Raw genomic sequence first — 19335 nt, 5'->3', positions numbered from 1 at the left:
GCAGTGATTTGTATTTTTTTTTATTGCATTTCCAGGCCGACAGCTGTAATAAAAGCAGACAGAGCAGAGGAGTTCTTTATTTCCCTCTAAATAAACTGCAGCACACTGCCTGCAGTAAACCCTACTCCTCCTCTCCATGTGTGATGATGTAGCACAGAGATTTATAGTCCAGGTTTCCTGCAGCGTCGATGTTGGACGACGCAAACATCTGCTTCACCTGCAGCCGGACAAAGTGAATTAACGAGGAAAAGAACTGGACGGGAGAAACAACATCAATAAAACACAAAGCAACAAACACAACAGAAAAAGACAACAGCACAACACAAAACTACACAAATGAGACATTAAACTGCAAAATGAGAACAAAGCTCAAACACTGAGTCAGATTCAGGAAAAACTCTTTGACTCTAATAAATCCTCCAAACAGCTGATCTGAATTAGAAATAATCTCATTAAACTGATTTTATTCTCTGTTTTGGACTTTTTTTTTTAACTTCTAGCAGTTAAACTGGAACCAGAGCTGAGTTAGCTGAAGCGGGTTTTAAAGTGAACTCGTTTTTACCTCCTCGGCTGTGAACTTGTCGGCTTGAGTCATCAGTAGATTCTGTAACCTGAAAACAGCAGCTTTAATATTTAATAACAGCTGCAATAAAGACGTTCTGTTTTGTTAAAGACTCACTCGTCTTTGTGGATGGAGCCTTTAGCTTCAGGGTCGAACATCTTGAAGGCGTTCAGGATGGTTTCCTCTGGGTCGGTTCCTGCAGAGAAGAAAACAGCAGAGCAGGTTTTAAACGTCCGTCGCTCTGACTCCTTAAACTCTGGACAGAAAAACCAGCCGGTGGAGTTAAAGGGTTTGTTAGAAAGATTCATATATCAGACAGAAAACAATAAAACAGAATCAGGGAGGTTTTAACTTTCTGACAGTCCAAGTATGGAAGCGACACAAAACAACAAAATGAGACAAAACTACAGAAACAAAACACAAAATGAGATACATGAGATACAAACCACAAAACTAAACCGAGAATGACAAAGACAAGATGAAACAGCATACATATACACAATGACATAAATTATGACAAAACAAGACACAAGGCAACATAAATGAAGCACAAAATGACAAAACTAAACCCCAAACAACAAAAACAAGACACTAATGGACACAAATGTGACACAAAACAAGAAATATAAAAGTTTACAAAGCAACATAAACAAAGCACAGAGGCACAAAACCACAAAACCTAGACCCCACATGACAAAAATATGACACAAGTGGACAGAAATGAGACACAAAACAACAAGAAGACATAAAGTGACAAAAATCACACACAAACATTTCAGAGAAACGTAAAATTACAAAACAAGACACAGAATGACAAAAAATTGATTTCAAATGACAGAAATGAAACACAAACGATGAAAGCGAGACACAAAACAAAAAAAATCAACTCAAAATGGCCAAAAACTAGACACAAACAACAAAACGTGACAGAAAACATGTCTATAGATCTCTGGAGATGAGAAGCAGAGACCTGAAGATCTGATGTTTTTACCGTAAACATTTAGAACACGTTCAGCAGGTTGACGTTCTGAACCTCTGCTGAAGCTCTCTGAAGTTCTACACCGTTCATCTAAATCCTCACCGTGAAGCTTCTCTCCAAACAGGTTGAGGAACATGGTGAAGTTGATGGGTCCACTGGCTTCCTTCAGCATCTCCTCCAGCTCTCTGTCCTTCACGTTCAGCTTCCCTGAACCAACAGAACAGGACTTTAGAGCAGAACATGGAGGTCAGAAGGTCCAGCTGCTCTCAGACCAGGTTCATCTACAGACCCAGAGAGGGCGTACGTGTCCTTCAGGTCCTCCTGGTCAATGAATCCATCACGGTTCTGATCGATCAGAGTGAAGGCCTGAAGAAACAACCAGGCGGTTAATATGGAACCAACTAAACCTGAAGAACCTCCTCCAGAACCTCCTCAGAACATCTTGTCCTTGAAGTCCCTGTCTCCTGGAGAAAGTTCTAGAGCAGACCTACCGACAACTGGAGAAAGTTCTAGAGCAGACCTACCGACAACTGGAGAAAGTTCTAGAGTAGACCTACCGACAACTGGAGAAAGTTCTAGAGCAGACCTACCGACAACTGGAGAAAGTTCTAGAGTAGACCTACCGACAACTGGAGAAAGTTCTAGAGTAGACCTACCGACAACTGGAGAAAGTTCTAGAGTAGACCTACCGACAACTGGAGAAAGTTCTAGAGCAGACCTACCGACAACTGGAGAAAGTTCTAGAGTAGACCTACTGACAACTGGAGAAAGTTCTAGAGCAGACCTACTGACACCTGTCCAGCTGTCGGTAGGTCTACTCTAGAACTTTCTCCAGGAGACGTTCTCCTCTCTGGACTTCAAGGACCTGGAACTCTGGAAATTTTCCCAGTATGAAGGTAGAACTCTGATCATTGATGAAGTTACTGGAGATGAAGAACCAGATGTTCTGAGGAGGTTCTGGTCCATTTTTCTTGGATAAATCTCCAGATTTAGTTTTCAGATTCAGTTTTTTTTTACCTCTTTGAATTCTTGGATCTGCGTTTGCTCAAACCATGGAGAAGACGTTGGATGAAGCTCTCTGAGCTCGTTTAGCTCCTCCCTCCTTCTTCTTGGTCTTCCTGCTCGCCTGAAGACAAAAACTCTCCAGTTATTTTATCATCGGGTTCATGTTTTATCAGAAACTAACGTCAGTTAATAAAACATGAAATAAATATGAAAAGATCTCAAATAAGCCAAGAAAAGAATAAAATCAACCTGAAAGAGACACAAACTTCTAAAACTTATAGAACCTACCATCTGAGCTTCTGGTTCCTCCTGAAGCTCTGCAGGTTTGGTCTGACTCTTTAAATACAGCAGCTGTCTGATGATGATGAACCAGGAGGGGTCTCCAGGGTTCTCCAGGGGCCTCCAGGGGCCTGAGTAGGAGCCTCCAGTTCCCCTTACATGGACAACATGGTGGTTAAAGTGTGGTTCTCTGGAGGAACAACTGCTGCTGGGATCAGATCAGAGTTTCTATTTCAGTTTAATGCCAGACAGATGAGGCTGGAGTCAGAGTTCACCTCCAGGTCACATGTTGGGTTAACGCTGGTTTACTGTTGGTTTAGTGGTTTAACGTTGGTTTAACGTTGCTTAAATGGTTTAATGTTGGTGAAATGTTGGTTAAATGGTTTAGCATTGGTTTAATGGTTTATTGTTAGTTTAATGTTTCACTGAAATCACTTTTTAAACTGAACCTCAGTAGAACTTTATTCTGTTTATTCACACAGCAGATAGAAAAATGACATGCTTCATTTAGAACCACACCATCAGTAAGAATATTCTACTAACAAGACAAAAACCACAAAGAGACACAAACAACCACAAAGATCAAACCACAGAATCTGGAACCAAAACCAGAAAATATGTGAACCAATTCTATGATTGTCAATGATGGTTTTATTCTAATTATTATATTATTATATTATATTATATTATATTAGATATTTTGCAAGAATTAATGAATCATCTGTGAAATGTTGAATCTTGTTTTGTTTTACTTCAAACTGTCCCACCTGAGAATTCAGACTTTTATTTTTTGTGTTTTTTCTTTAATTAAATGACTTAAATCTTTATTAAACTGAGTCCAGAAGTGACTGAATGAAGATGAACGACTTTACAAAGACCGAAAAGACAAAAAATCTCTTTATAAGACATTAAATGACCAGAAGCAGAGATTAAATTACTGGAAATGGACAGAAAATGGCCACATAATGAAGAAAACTGATGGAAGTGTTGAGTCCAGATGTTCAGATCTTCATCAGACACTGAGGATGAAACAGATCTGATGTTTCTGTGAAGTTTCTCCAGAGGAACATGGATAAAGTTTATGAATTGTAGTTCAGTGTGGGTCCACATGGTGGCGCTGCAGACTGCCTCCATGTGCTTTCAGGATCTGCTGCAGATTTATTCTGAATCAGAAAAAAGTTTAAACTCAGAACCAAACAAGTTCATCATCAGAAGAATCCAACTAAAGTCTCCCTCTGAGGTTCATTATACTATTATGATTATTATTATTGTTGTTGTTGTTGTTGTGCTGTCACATGTTTCTTTATTTTCCTCTCTACAAAGCTGATCATAGAAAACACTTACTGCTATTTACAGAACAGGATTCCAGTACCCGTCCTTTGAATACAAGGCAGTACAACTCTGTATTATAGTAAATATAAAGTACACAGATATCAGTAGGTTTCAGGTCCAGACTGGCTCTGGGTCGGTTCTGTTTCTGTGATTTTAATTTTTATTATTTTAATCTGTTCTGGACATTTATTCTGATTAAGATTTATAGAAACAAGAAGCCTCGTTTAGAGATTCAAACTTTAACTTCCTGAAAGTTAAAAACACACAAATACAGTTTTTAACAGAGGATGGGGCGTGTACTAGTGTGTACATAGTGTCTATATTGTGTATACTTGTGTATATAGTGTGTATATATTGTGTATATATTGTGTATATTGTATGTACATAGTATGTATATATTGTGTATATATTGTGTATATTGTGTGTATATTGTGTACTCGTGTGTCCATCGTGTCTCCCAGGCTCCGCCCCCTCCTCCCCTCCTATCCAGGACTACGTTACCCAGCAGCCCCCTGCGCTGAGCCATGTTTGTAGGAAATCCGCTTGCGGCGGATTATTGTAATCCGACAGCGGTCTGGAGACTCATCGGATCACGACAGAGGAAAGCGGAGCGCAGCGGCCTGTAACCGATGCAGGGCGTCCGAGAATAAGGGGATAAAGTCGGATATGATCTGCGGCGCTGCTCGCTGTTGCTGCTGAAGCCTCACATCGGCGCTGCCCGGGCCGCTTCCTGGACCTCCGACCCTCGGTGACGGCGGCTCGGCTTCAGGGCACCGCGGAGCGGAGCGGGGAGGAACAGCCCGGATCCTCGGTGAAGACCCCCTCCCTCCCTGCTCCTCCCCCGGCAGGCTGCTCCCAGCCCGGCCCGGCTCGGTCGCTCCGTCCGCGGACTGAAGCGCTGCCGCTCCGAGACGCTCCACTGCTAGCGCGGCTAGCAGCTAGCTAGCTAGCGGGTCCGGAATTAGTGGCGGTTTAGTTCGGATTTTAGCTCGTTTCGCGGCCCGCAGCCAGACGGACGGACGGAGGATGTCGGCCAAAGAGCAGAACAAACTCTCCACCGTGGAACGACCCGTCAAAGGTACGTAGCGGCTCCGTCTTCCGAGCTGCCCGCTCAGGAAGTCCTGACGGCGGCTAACGGCTGTAGCGGAGCGGCTGGGTGTCGAGCCCCGCTAACAGGTCGTTTAGTCCGGCTGTCTGTGGCTGAGCGGGGATCAATCAGAAGATAATCAATCAGCTAATAATCAATAAGCTAATCAGTTGGCCCTTAGCTCAGCTGTCCGGACAGCCGGAGGTCCGCTGAGACTAACGGCTATGGAGCAGCGCGACGCCCGGACAGAGGGCTGCTGCTCCGGACACAAAGTACTGCTCAACCCGCGGAGAGCGGAGATGGAATACTAGAGTAAAGTTACTAAACAGAGTAATAGAGTCCTGTAGTTAGTTATTACCACCGTTAGACCTCACCCTCCTCTACACCATTGTATTCATTAACAGTTTTATGACAGTTTAACTTAAAATCTGCTAATTAGGAATAATTTCTTTTAAAGCTCTTATTAATTTTATTTTCCTTCAGGAACACAGTAAAGATTCTTATTGCTCCATTTATCACTAAACTCTGTCAGCAGCCATAAAAAACAGCAACTTTCTGTTTGTTTTAGGGATTAAATGTGTATAAATGAGGCTAATAAATGAAGAAAAACCTGCAATTGTAGAATAAAACAGGACAGTTTGTCAGATTATGTATGAGAGAAGGAAAAATGTAAAATAAATGAGTGTATTTAAATGGGAACATTATTCTAACCAGCAGATATCAGCATTAAACCTCTCCAGCTGTTTACTGACAGTTTTATATTGTTAGTTTTGTGAAAAGCTTCTAAAATGTTGTCGTTTGTATTCATTTATGAAAACAGAAACATCAAATCCAGCCTCAGAAATTCAGATTTTTGTCCCTGATTCATCGGAGTCGATGGTTTCTCTGTTCATCCGCTGTGACAGAGCAGAAAGATGTCGTTAACAGCTGGATAAAACTCTATTTCCTCATGTTTGAGGGATAAATCAGACTGAATGATAAAAAACCTTCGGATTCTGTTTGGGTATAAAACGTTTGTAAGAGAAGCTGAAGGGCAGATTGGAGACAAAGCTCTTTCAGGAGGAAATATCTGTAAATATGGATAATAATTCACATTTACAGATGAATGCAATAAATAAACTCCATTAATCTGATTTCAAACGGTTTAGAAGCAGAATATTCCTGAATGTCAGAATTAACTGCACAGTTAGATCATCTGATGTGAAAATCTTCATCAGGAAGTTTATTATTTCTCATGTTGGATCTTAAAAAACCCAGAACTCTTCATGTTTTGCTCCATGTCCACTTTGCTGGATCTGAAATGTGATTCTGTTGTTCTCTGTTCGGCTCTAACCGACAATTTCTTCAGATTTAAGGAGTTATTTCCAGATGGAATCATGTGAAAACATGTTTTTTAGGTTTCCTTTAATCCCAATTTGTGTGGCTGAGCCTTTAAACGGCTCCACAGATTTAATCTAACGCAGAACAGTAGATAATATTCATAATTAGAGCATTCTGCTGCTGTTAAACATCAGAAGAGAACTAATCCAGCGACTGGCAGCTCACCGTTACACTATTAAGCCGACAGAGTTTTTAGAAAATATTACTATTTTTCTGTTATTTTTCTGACAATATCTAGTAAAATAACAGCAAAAATATTAATTTACATTGTAAAACAAAACGCAGTGTATACATTCATAAATCGGTATTTAATAAATGATCATTAATTTTTTACTTCAAAATCACAGCTTTATTTAAAAAAAGATTTTCTATGATTTGCTGTTATTTAAAAGAAAAATGATATTACAGATTTAAAAAATGGTAAATCATTATTTTAATTATTTTACAGATTGTTTCAGCCTTTGTTAAATTAAAATAATATAGAAATAAAAAAATAAAAGAAATGGAAAAAAAGGACAAAACTGAAATAACAGTAAAAAGTTGTATTTTAATAAATGGAAATTGTTTTCACATTTTAAAATTTGCAGTTTACTGTATTTAAATCAGCAAACAACTATAAAAATATATAAATACTGCTTTATTTATAATGTGTATTTTATTTATTATTAATTTTAAATGGGAAATAATTATTAGAATTTTACAGAATTTTCCAGTTTTATTAAATTATAAATGACATCCTGTAAACTAACAGAAGAAATTGACTTTAAGAAAAATAATTGAACAAATAAAAATCTAAATAAATAAAATTGTTTGTGTTTTTTCCACGACATTTGAATGTAAATTACAGAACATAAAAAACAAATTATATCAATATTGCTTTTATTTGAATTTTATATTTTAAAAAAATCTAAAAATCATAACTAATTAATTGTTATTTTACAGACTGACGTCTAGTAAAATAATAGAGAATTTTTTTTATAAAACTGGCCATAAAATTAAAAAATATATACTGTTTGAAAATCAGCAAAAAACCACCACCCAAAAAATCCAAATATTGCTGTTATATAGTTTGTATATTATTAATATGAGTGTTAAGGATTGAAAAATGGTAAATAATGACTTTTACCGTTATTTCACAGATATCTCTTATTTGTAAAATTACTCACAACGTCCAGTAAATCATGGAAATGAAATAAATAAAAAATTAACAAAAATAAATGTAAACTGTGAATATGGTCCAAATGAACCAGACCTGTTTAGTAACGTTTTAGTTTTTCAGTGTGTGACGGTAAACTGCTCCGTTTTTATCCAATCTTATTGAACATTAGTGTTTCATTTCATGTTCAATATTTTTACAGTGAGGCTGTAAAACATCAAATGTGTGAAATCAGAACTGGACGAATCAGAAAATAACAGTAAAATCGATCCAGATGTATATGGGATGTTTGTCAGGTTTTAGCTGGTTTAATGGATGTAAAATCAAGAAGAAATGAGTTCGTTATTAGCGTGTGGAGAATCACATCTGCTTTCCTTCAGCTCAAATAAAAGCCCTCAGAAGGTCCAGAGAATCACTGTGATCTGCTCCAATCAGTCACATGTTTGGGTCTAAAAGGCCACAAAAGGTGTGGAAAAGTCCCAAATATGATCAATAAATATTCAGTCAGACACTAAATAAAGCATTCTGGGGAAAAGAAGGATGAAAATAACGTTCAAATATTAGGAAACAGTGAAAATAACAACAAAATAATTCTACTTTTAGTGGATTTCAATCATTTTACAGTCTGATATTAAAGATTTTTGGACTTTATTTCCAGTTTTGGTTCATGTGTTTACTGTCATTGTGTGAAATTAATATTTATCTTTCTGTGACTTTATTACATATCCTACCGAACACTGAAGTGGTAGTTTTGTGTCTTTTTCACTAGTTTAATTTCCTGTGATACTTGGTGTCTCTTTGTTGTACTTTGTGTCTTCTTGAAGTAGTTTTTATAGATTTTTTGTGATGTCTGCATTTTGTATTTAGTTTGTGGTTGTTTTGTGTCTTTCTGTAGTAGTTTTGCATCTTTTTGTGGTAGTTGCATAAACTAACTTGGTATAAATTTATCATTTTCAGTCCTTCACAGTCATAATGTTTCTGTTAATGCTGTAAATAATATTTGTGCTCATTTACAGTCGTTCTGCAGTAAAACGGGGGAAATTTCTGGTATTTTTTTTAGAGTAAATCTATAGATATTAAACCAGAAAATGTTCTCATTTAATGGCGCTGCAGTCCGAGTTTAGACTTTAAATTCCTTTCTAATGTAATAATTGACCTCTGTTGATTGATTGATTATTGATTGTACTAATCTGCTGTAGAAGTCAGGTCTGACAGCAGCAGGAACAGAAATGTTTGTGCTTTAATGATCAGTCAGAATGAACCAGAGGGAACCGACTCTGGAGTCACAGAATAAAGGTTTATTGAAACGGAAATGATCTGAGGTCCAGAAGAACCTTCAGAAGGTCTGACAGAAAACCAACACACTTCCTGTTTAGTAGAAAAATCTGAAAATTCTCACATTCAAGCTGCTGGAGGCTCAATTTTTAGACCCTCCAGAAAAACGCGATTATCCGATCGCATGAATTCCCGCATTAATCACCAAAATATGCCGCTGATTATGCGGGGTCAATTTTTCCCCAAAAGGCCGCCATAAATCACCGCAAAACAGCGCATAATTCCCACAAGAATCTCACATTTCCACGAAAAAAACAGAAAATATGTGGGTCCCGCTTGATTTCACAATTCCCCGCATAAATGAGGAAAACTATAACCGATATAAATGGAGTTGTGAGTTTTTATGTGACGCCCGGGCCTGACGTCATCAGTTTCATTCACACACACACTAGAAGCACGAGCTGATGTGGAGCGCGGCGCCAGTGTTGCCAACTTAGCGACTTTTCTCGCTAAAATCTAGCGACTTTCTAAAGCGTCCTAGCAACTTTTTTTGTTGAAAGCGACTGGCGACAAAATCTAGCGACTTTTTCTTGCCGTTTTGGAGACTCTGATAGAAAAACTCAGATCATTCTGCCAGTTACTGTTTCAACAAGCAGCAGGTGCTGCTGTGAGCTTCTCCCCCTCCCAGAGCACAGGCTGTCAGTCCAGTAACCCCCACAGCAGTCCCAGTGTCTGATTAGGAGGACACATCACTCCGTGGCCAGGCAAGCAGGTGATCGCGCATATTTTTTGCATATTTCACAACTATTTGCATACTTTGCAACTTTCCACAATTTCCCACATAAACGGCATAAAACCCCCGCGTATTTATTTGCATAATCAAGGATTTTTGTCCACGTTTTTCTGGAGGGTCTAAATTTTCTGTGGAAGTTTTAGCTGCAGGTTGTGTGTCTGCAGCAGGTGTGTTGTCTGCGGCAGGTTGTGTGTCTGCGGCGGGTTGTGTGTCTTCAGGTTGTCTGTCAGTGTCGGAGGCGTCTGATGGCTGACAGCATTAGGCAGGATTAGGGCTTAAAGCTGATTGGCTGTTAAATCTGCCTGTTGGATCAGTTTGAGCCGTTATTTGTGATCCTCTGATCAATTAACTGATCAATGATCTGATTGATCTGATCCAGAGCTTCCTGTTAGACACACACATATCCTTTAACACATGTTTATCCATCCATCCATCAATCCATCCATCCATCATCCATCCATCCCATCCATCCATCCATCAATCCACTGCATCCATTCCATCCATCCATCAGCATCCATCCATGCATCCATCCAATCCATCATGCATCATGCCCATCCATCCATCCATCCATCATGCATCCCATCCATCCACTCATGCATCCCATTCCATGCATCCATCCATCCATCCCATCCATCCATCCATCCATGCATCATTCCATCCATCCATTCTCTATCCACCTCTTTATCCTCACTAGGGTCATGGGGGGGTGCTGGAGTCTATCCCAGCTGACTCGGGTGAAGGCAGGGACACCCTGGACAGGTCACCAGTCTGTCACAGGGCTACATATACAGACACAAATCACACTCACATTCACACCTACAGACAATTTAGAGTAACCAATTAACCTCAGCATTATTTTTGGACTGTGGGAGGAAGCCGGAAGTACCTGGAGAAAACCCACGCATGCTCAGGGAGAACATGCAAACTCCATGCAGAAAGATCCAGGCCCAGGCCAGGATTCGAACCGGGATCTTCTAGCTGCAAGGCCAAATGCTAACCACTAGACCACTGTGCAGCCCCTAACACACGTTTAATTAGTAATAAATAATGTTTAGTTAGTTTATTAATGTTAGTGACAGTTTAAGAATAATAAATACTAAATAAATCAGGATTAACTCACATTAACGCTGCAGCTGCTATCAGTTTATCGTTACTATCAGTCCAGTCTGTTTGTGTCTCTTTGTTGTCATTGTGCGTCTGCTTGTGGTTGTTTAGCTTTTGGTGATTTGTTTCTGTTGTGGTTGTTTTGTGTCTCTTTGTGGTTGTTTGTGTCTCTTTGTGGTTGTTTTGTGTCTCTTTGTGGTGGTTTTGTGTCTCTCTGGTTATTTGTGTTATTTTTTGCTTGTTTTCATCTCTTTCTTGTTGTTTTTTTGTCTTTTGAGGTCAGTTTTTATTTATCAGACTGTTTTTGACCTTTCTGAACCACATGACACAGAAACACTTCAGATCACCGCCTTGGTCCCATTTCTATTTAAATAATTTTAGATTGGAGCAGAAGCTAGAGCAGCAACTAAATATTGTTTATGCTGAAAACTGATTCGTTATTTCATCCGTTTAAAGCAAAAAACAGATTCCAGCTGTTAGAATGTGGCTTTTAGTTGCTTTTAACTGAAACAAACTGATTTAGTTTTAAATTACACTCACAAGTTGTAGAGTTCAGTCAGTTTGATTTAGAGCTGCAGCATCCTGTAGAACCGCTCAGTGTGTGTCTGTGTGTCCGTGTGTGTGTGTCCGTGTGTGTGTGTCCTCTTAGCTTAGTTACAGATGTAATGGAATCGTTGGGCCGGTTTTGTGTAATGATTCTGTCCTCATTCATGATTAAAGGAGCAGCTTCAGTGTCCTGCTGTGGGCCCACGGTGGAGCTCCGTGCTGGGACCCTGTGTGGGCCCCACGGTGGAGCTGTGTCCTCCACTGGACCAAAAATATTAAAAAAAAAAAAAAATTTGCAGTTTCTTTTACAGTATTTAAAAAAAAAATCCTATTATTTAACACATTTTTCTCTGTTTTATTAAATTACATAAAATATCAAATACAGGACAGAAACATGTAAATTTACACGTTAATCACCAAAAAAGGTTTAAAAAGTGGTTAAAATCTGTACTTTTTTCAAATAGTTTTCATCCTTTACAATATTTTACAGTGAAATTCACCATTTTTATTATATTTCAATCAGATATTTGACAGAAAGAAAAATTATCTGGATTAATTATTGAAAAATGTTAAATATTTTTAAAAAATTTAATATTTTTAATATTTTACCGATTTTTCCAGTTTTGTTAAATTCCAGATAATATCCAGTAAAAACTTATTTTTTAAAATATTAATTTGCCTTTTTTAAAATTTGCAGTAACACTGACATCAGAAATCAGTATTTTTATAAACAGTGCTTCAATCTTTTATCGAGTTTAACTGTAGAAATTATGCGCTTTAGCTTATTTAAATTGAAAAAAATATATATATTTTTTTTAGATTTTACAGTTTTTAATTTGATTTCTTTTGTGGTTAATTTGCCTCTTTTCATAGTAATTTTGTGTTTCTGTTGGGATTTTCAAATTCTTTCTTTTTTTTGACAAATTTATTTTGAAATATTGAGAAAATAAATGGATACATTGCAATTACCTATCGGTTACAGATCCAGTCAAATTCTTTCAGTTGTGTTTTTTTTGGTGATTTTGCATCTCTTTGTGGTAAATTTCCTTGTTTTATAGTAGTTGTGTGTTGTGGGGATTTGTACCATTTTTGGAGTCATTTAGTTTGCTTGTGCTGCCACTTTTCATCTTTTTCTGGTAGTTTTGCGTCTTTTGGTTGTGATTTTGTTTTTGTTGTTTTGCTCAAACTCAGATAAAAATCAACCAAAAGTCCTGATTTTAGCTAACCCATCATCACAAACTATTTTAATATTTGAGTCATTTTTCAACTAAATTTGTTCAAATTGTGTGATTTGAGCATCTTCAATGTGAGTATTTTCTGGTTTCCTTCTTCTAAACTGAAGATCTTTGGACTAAATGAGACGTTGGAGGAAACTCTGATCCACATTTTTATCATTTTCTGATCGATTAGTGCAGGAACTGATCAATAATGAAGGTGAAGTGTAGTTGGAGGCTTCCAGAGAGATAAAACGTGGAATGAGTCCATATTTGTGCTTTAAACAGACCTGCAGCGATAAATGGATGGTTTCTGATGGTTTCCAGCTGTTCGGCTCATTGTCATCAAAAATACAACATTTAGGTTTAAAAAACGCAAAAATGGCTGCCAAGAGAAAAAACACACAGAACAACGACAAAGAGACACAAAATTATCACAGAGACACAAATTGACTGCAGAGAAACGAAAAATGACCTGAAGGGGACACAAACTTATGTTACACAGACACAAAAAGATGTCAGAGATGCAAAATTATCACAAAGACACAGAAATGATTGACAGGAAGACAAGAAATGGTCACAAAGAAACACAAAACCACTAAAAAGAGATGCAAAATGACCCCAGAGAAATTCAGAATCACCACAGGGACAAAAAGTTACAGCAAAAATACACAAAACAACCTTAAAGAGACAGAAAATCGACTAAAATGACACAAAACAGCCACAGAGAGATGAAATATTTGCGCAATAGGATGCAAAATGATCACAGAGAGATACAAAAATTCTACAAAAGACAAAACATGACCACAAAACCACCAAAAACAGACGCAAAATGACCTGAGAGAGATGCAGAATGAGCACAGGGACAAACACGTACAGCAAAAGACACAAAGCAACTTTGAAGAGACAAAAAACCTGAAAAAGACTAAATGCAACCTTAAAGAAATGCAGAATTTCCACAGAACACAAAAAATTATGGCAGAAATACAAAGATTGAAGTGATGCAAAACCACAGGAAAAAAAGACACAAAATGAACAGGAAGTGACGCAAAACCACAAGTAAAAGACCCAAAATGACCAGGAAGTGACGCAAAACCACAGAAAAAAAGACACAAAATGAACAGGACGTGACGCAAAACCACAAAAAGAACCAGAATGACCAGGAAGTGATGCAAAACCACAAAAAAAGACACAAAGGACCAGGAAGTGATGCAAAACCACAAAAAAGACCCAAACGACCAAGAGTGATGCAAAACACAAAAAAGACACCAAAATGACCAGGAAGTGACGCAAAACCACAAAAAAGAACCAAAATGACCAGGAAGTGATGCAAAACCACAAAAAAGACACAAAATGACCAGGAAGTGATGCAAAAACCACAAAAAAGACCCCAAAACAACCAAGAAGTGATGGCAAAACCACAGAAAAAGACCCAAAATGACCAGGAAGTGAACGCAAAACCACAAGTAAAAGACCCAAAATGACCAGGAAGTGACGCAAAACCACAAGTAAAAGACACAAAATGACCAGGAAGTGACGCAAACCACAAAAAAGACACAAAAGGACAGGAAGTGACGCAAAACCACAAAAAGACCAAAATGACCAGGAAGTGACGCAAAACCACAAAAACAGACACAAAGGACCAGGAAGTGACGGCAAAACCACAAGTCAAAAAGACCCAAATGACCAGGAAGTGACGCAAAACCACAAAATAAAGACACAAAAGGGACCAGGAAGTGACGCAAAACCACAAAAAGAACCAAAATGACCAGGAAGTGACGCAAACCACAAAAAAGACACAAAGGACCAGGAAGTGACGCAAACCACAAGTAAAAGACAAATGACCAGGAAGTGACGCAAAAACCACAAAAAAAGAACACAAAAGGACCAGGAAGTGACGCAAAACCACAAAAGAACCAAAATGACCAGGAAGTGACGCAAAACCAAAAAAAGACACAAAGGACCAGGAAGTGACGCAAAACCACAAGTAAAGACCCAAATGACCAGGAGTGACGCAAAACCACAAAAAAGACACAAAAGGACCAGGAAGTGACGCAAAACCACAAAAAAGACACAAAGGACCAGGAAGTGATGCAAAACACAAAAAGAACCAAAATGACCAGGAGTGACGCAAACACACAAAAAAAGACACAAAGGACCAGGAAGTGACGCAAAACCACAAGTAAAGACCCAAAATGACCAGGAAGTGACGCAAAACCACAAAAAAGACACAAAGGACCAGGAAGGACGCAAAACCACAAAAAGAACCAAATGACCAGGAAGTGACGCAAACACAAAAAAAGACACAAAAGGACCAGGAAGTGACGCAAAACACAAAAAGAACCAAAATGACCAGGAAGTGACGCAAAAACCACAAAAAAAGACACAAAGGACCAGGAAGTGACGGCAAACCCACAAAAAAGACACAAATGACCAGGAAGTGGACGCAAAACCACAAAAAAAGACACACAAGGACAGGAAGTGACGCAAAACCCAAAAGAACCAAATGACCAGGAAGTGACGCAAACCACAAAAAAGACACAAAATGACCAGGAAGTGACGCAAAACCACAAAAAAAGGCACAAAAGGACCAGGAAGTGACGCAAAACCACAAAAAGAACCAAAATGACCAGGAAGTGACGCAAAACCACAAAAAAGACACAAAGGACCAGGAAGTGACGCAAAACCACAAAAGAACCAAAATGACCAGGAAGTGACGCAAACCACAAAAAGAACCAAAATGACCAGGAAGTGACGCAAAACCACAACCAAGACCCAATGACCAGGAAGTGACGCAAACCACAAAAAAAAAGAACACAAAGGACCAGGAAGGTGACGCAAATACCACCAGTAAAAGACCCAACCAGGACCAGTGAAGTGAAGGCAGACCACAAAAAAAGACACAAAATGACCAGGAAGTGACGCAAAACCACAAAAAGAACCAAAATGACCAGGAAGTGACGCAAAACCACAAAAAAAGACACAAAAGGACCAGGAAGTGACGCAAAACCACAAGTAAAAGACCCAAAATGACCAGGAAGTGACGCAAAACCACAAGTAAAAAGACCCAAAATGACCAGGAAGTGACGCAAAACCACAAAAAAGACACAAAAGGACCAGGAAGTGACGCAAAACCACAAAAAGAACCAAAATGACCAGGAAGTGACGCAAAACACAAAAAAGACACAAAAGGACCAGGAAGTGACGCAAAACCACAAGTAAAGACCCAAAATGACCAGGAAGTGACGCAAAACCACAAAAAAAGACACAAAAGGACCAGGAAGTGACGCAAAACCACAAAAGAACCAAAATGACCAGGAAGTGACGCAAACCACAAAAAAGACACAAAAGGACCAGGAAGTGACGCAAAACCACAAAAAAAGACACAAAATGACCAGGAAGTGACGCAAAACCACAAAAAAAGACACAAAAGGACCAGGAAGTGACGCAAACCACAAAAAGACACAAATGACCAGGAAGTGACGCAAAACCACAAAAAGACACAAAAGGACCAGGAAGTGACGCAAAACCACAAAAAGAACCAAAATGACCAGGAAGTGACGCAAAACCACAAAAAGAACCAAAATGACCAGGAAGTGACGCAAAACCACAAAAAAAGACACAAAGACCAGGAAGTGACGCAAAACCACAAAAAGAACCAAAATGACCAGGAAGTGACGCAAAACCACAAAAAAAGACACAAAGGACCAGGAAGTGACGCAAAACCACAAAAAGAACCAAAATGACCAGGAAGTGACGCAAAACCACAAAAAAGACACAAAAGGACCAGGAAGTGACGCAAAACCACAAAAAGACCCAAATGACCAGGAAGTGACGCAAAACCACAAAAAAAGACACAAAATGACCAGGAAGTGACGCAAAACCACAAAAAAGACACAAAAGGACCAGGAAGTGACGCAAACCACAAAAAGAACCAGAATGACCAGGAAGTGATGCAAAACCACAAAAAAAGACACAAAAGGACCAGGAAGTGACGCAAAACCACAAAAAAAGACCCAAATGACCAGGAAGTGACGCAAAACCACAAAAAAAGACACAAAAGGACCAGGAAGTGATGCAAAACCACAAAAAAGACACAAAAGGACCAGGAAGTGATGCAAAAACCACAAAAAACCCAAAACGACCAAGAAGTGATGCAAAACCACAAAAAAGACACAAATGACCAGGAAGTGACGCAAAACCACAAAAAGAACCAAATGACCAGGAAGTGACGCAAAACCACAAGTAAAAGACCCAAAATGACCAGGAAGTGACGCAAAACCACAAGTAAAAGACCCAAAATGACCAGGAAGTGACGCAAAACCACAAAAAAAGACACAAAAGGACCAGGAAGTGACGCAAAACCACAAAAAGAACCAAAATGACCAGGAAGTGACGCAAAACCACAAAAAGAACCAAAATAACCAGGAAGTGACGCAAACCACAAAAAAGACACAAAAGGACAGGAAGTGACGCAAAACCACAAAAAGAACCAAAATGACCAGGAAGTGACGCAAAACCACAAAAAGACACAAAAGGACCAGGAAGTGACGCAAAACCACAAAAAGAACCAAAATGACCAGGAAGTGACGCAAAACCACAAAAAAGACACAAAAGGACCAGGAAGTGACGCAAAACCACAAAAAAAGACCAAAATGACCAGGAAGTGACGCAAAACCACAAAAAAAGACACAAAATGACCAGGAAGTGACGCAAAACCACAAAAAAAGACACAAATGAACACAGGGACAACAAATTACAGCTAGAAGACAGAAAACAACCACAAAACACAGAAAAGCTCTTATTTTGAAGAACTGTTGATTAATTTGTATTATTTAGTCACTTTGGAGGACACATTTCTTCTTATCCTCTGATAAGAGAGTATTTAATGAGGTTTATTCTCTATTTAATGAGGTTTACTCTCTATTTAATGAGGTTTACTCTCTATTTAATGAGGTTTACTCTCTATAATAACTAGAGTATATAATGAGGTTCATTCTCTAATATTAATGAGGTTCATTCTCTAATATTTAATGAGGTTCATTCTCTAATATTTAATGAGGTTTATTCTCTAATATTTAATGAGGTTTATTCTCTAATATTTAATGAGGTTTATTCTCTAATATTTAATGAGGTTTATTTCTCTAATATTTAATGAGGTTTACTCTCTATAATAACTAGAGTATATAATGAGGGTTCATTCTCTAATATTTAATGAGGTTCATTCTCTAATATTTAATGAGGTTCATTCTCTAATATTTAATGAGGTTTATTCTCTAATATTTAGTGAGGTTTATCTCTAATATTTAATGAGGTTTACTCTCTATAATAGCTAGAGTATTCAAAGGCGTTGGACCAGATGTTTGTTTCTGCTGCCACCAGAACCCCTTGTCTTCCATTTGCCTGTCTGGCAGCTGTACGGTGGCCTGCAGGGACAAACCTCATCTCTATTTAAATACCCACTTCCTGTGGTTAGTGAGCCGATGAACCAGTTCAGTAAGAGGCGCTGTGATTGGCCGGATGGAGCGACCTGGTTTGGTTAAAGTAGACCAGAGACAGAAACACAGAGACTGACTTCCAATCTGAAAGATAGAAACAGAAAGTTTCTGTCATTTCTCATCAAGTCACTGGATTCAGGATCTGGTGTTTACTCATTCCTCTGAACTCACAGTTCTTTAGTGATGATTTTATGTCTTTAAATGGTGATGTACATCTTTAAATAGTGATTTTATATCTTTAATTGTGATTATACGTCTTTAAATGGTGATTCTACGTCTAACTGGTGATTTTTATATCTTTAAATGGTGATTTTGTGTCATGCTAATGTTGCGTCTTTTGTGGTAGAGTTTGGATCTTTTTATGGTTACTTTGTCTTTATGGTGAGTTTCTGCCTTATTAGCGGTAAATCCGTCTCTTTGTAGTAATTTTGTGCTTTTTGTTGAGATTTTTCTTCTTTTTTGGGTGAATTGGTCCTTTTTCTGGTGATTTGTGTCTTTTTGTAGTGATTTAGTGTGATTCTTCATCTTGTTGTGTTGTCTCTATCTTTGTTTTTACTGCATCAGAAAACACCTCCAGGCTTGTTTCTGTGACTCTATAATGATTCCTGTATATCTGTGGATCCTGAATCAATACTTGGACGTATTTTATTGATCAGTGTTGATTAGAGCTGAGGTTTTAGAATTCCTTGTGTCTTTCAGTATCGACTCTAATTCTAACTTTAAACCTGAAACTATTCAGGTAAAGAAGCTTCGCTCTGAAACGTTTCCTGCAGGTCACATTCGTCCTGATCAGAGCGTCTGGTTGAACACAGGGCGTGTCGTGGATTCGGCAGCGTTTTAATCGACTTCTGGTGAATCTGAGCCTCGGCTGAGTTTCCTCCGGAGGCCAAACAGTCGGTCTTTGTGTTCGGGTCAAGCCTAGACACGCCGCCAGCAGCTGAATTTCTCCTGTAAATCACTGAGAAACACCCTGAAGGAAGTCAACCTGAAATGATTTACACGTTAGACTTATCCAACATTCAGTCAACACGTAAATTACAGCTGCAGATTTAAGTTAGAGATGAAATGATCAGTTTGAGCTGCAGAGACTTGGTTTTAGGGAAGCTTCAGTTCACAGGGCTCGTT

General features: G+C 38.5%; 2 protein-coding genes across 2 annotated transcripts in view; one reads left to right on the top strand and one right to left on the bottom strand.

Annotated features, from left to right (window-relative positions):
- Positions 1-3: 3 nt before the first annotated feature.
- LOC110969789 (myosin light chain 5) lies at positions 4-4683 on the bottom strand. Its single transcript, XM_051938970.1, is given in 9 exon segments — positions 4-217; positions 563-611; positions 680-758; positions 1644-1743; positions 1827-1907; positions 2559-2591; positions 2593-2667; positions 2835-2979; positions 4595-4683. Coding segments are annotated over 9 exon segments (747 nt in total). The 3' UTR covers positions 4-121.
- Positions 4657-19335, top strand: part of ppp3ccb (protein phosphatase 3, catalytic subunit, gamma isozyme, b) — a 50824-nt gene continuing 36145 nt past the window's right edge. The window contains 1 exon segment of the mRNA XM_022219948.2: positions 4657-5235. The gene's annotated coding sequence lies outside the window, so the exon portion shown is untranslated.

Source organism: Acanthochromis polyacanthus, chromosome 18 (assembly GCF_021347895.1).
Source record: "Acanthochromis polyacanthus isolate Apoly-LR-REF ecotype Palm Island chromosome 18, KAUST_Apoly_ChrSc, whole genome shotgun sequence".
In the NCBI taxonomy this organism is placed as follows: domain Eukaryota; kingdom Metazoa; phylum Chordata; class Actinopteri; family Pomacentridae; genus Acanthochromis; species Acanthochromis polyacanthus.
Note: the sequence above shows the minus strand (reverse complement) of the source record. Positions and strands in the feature narration are given on the sequence as shown.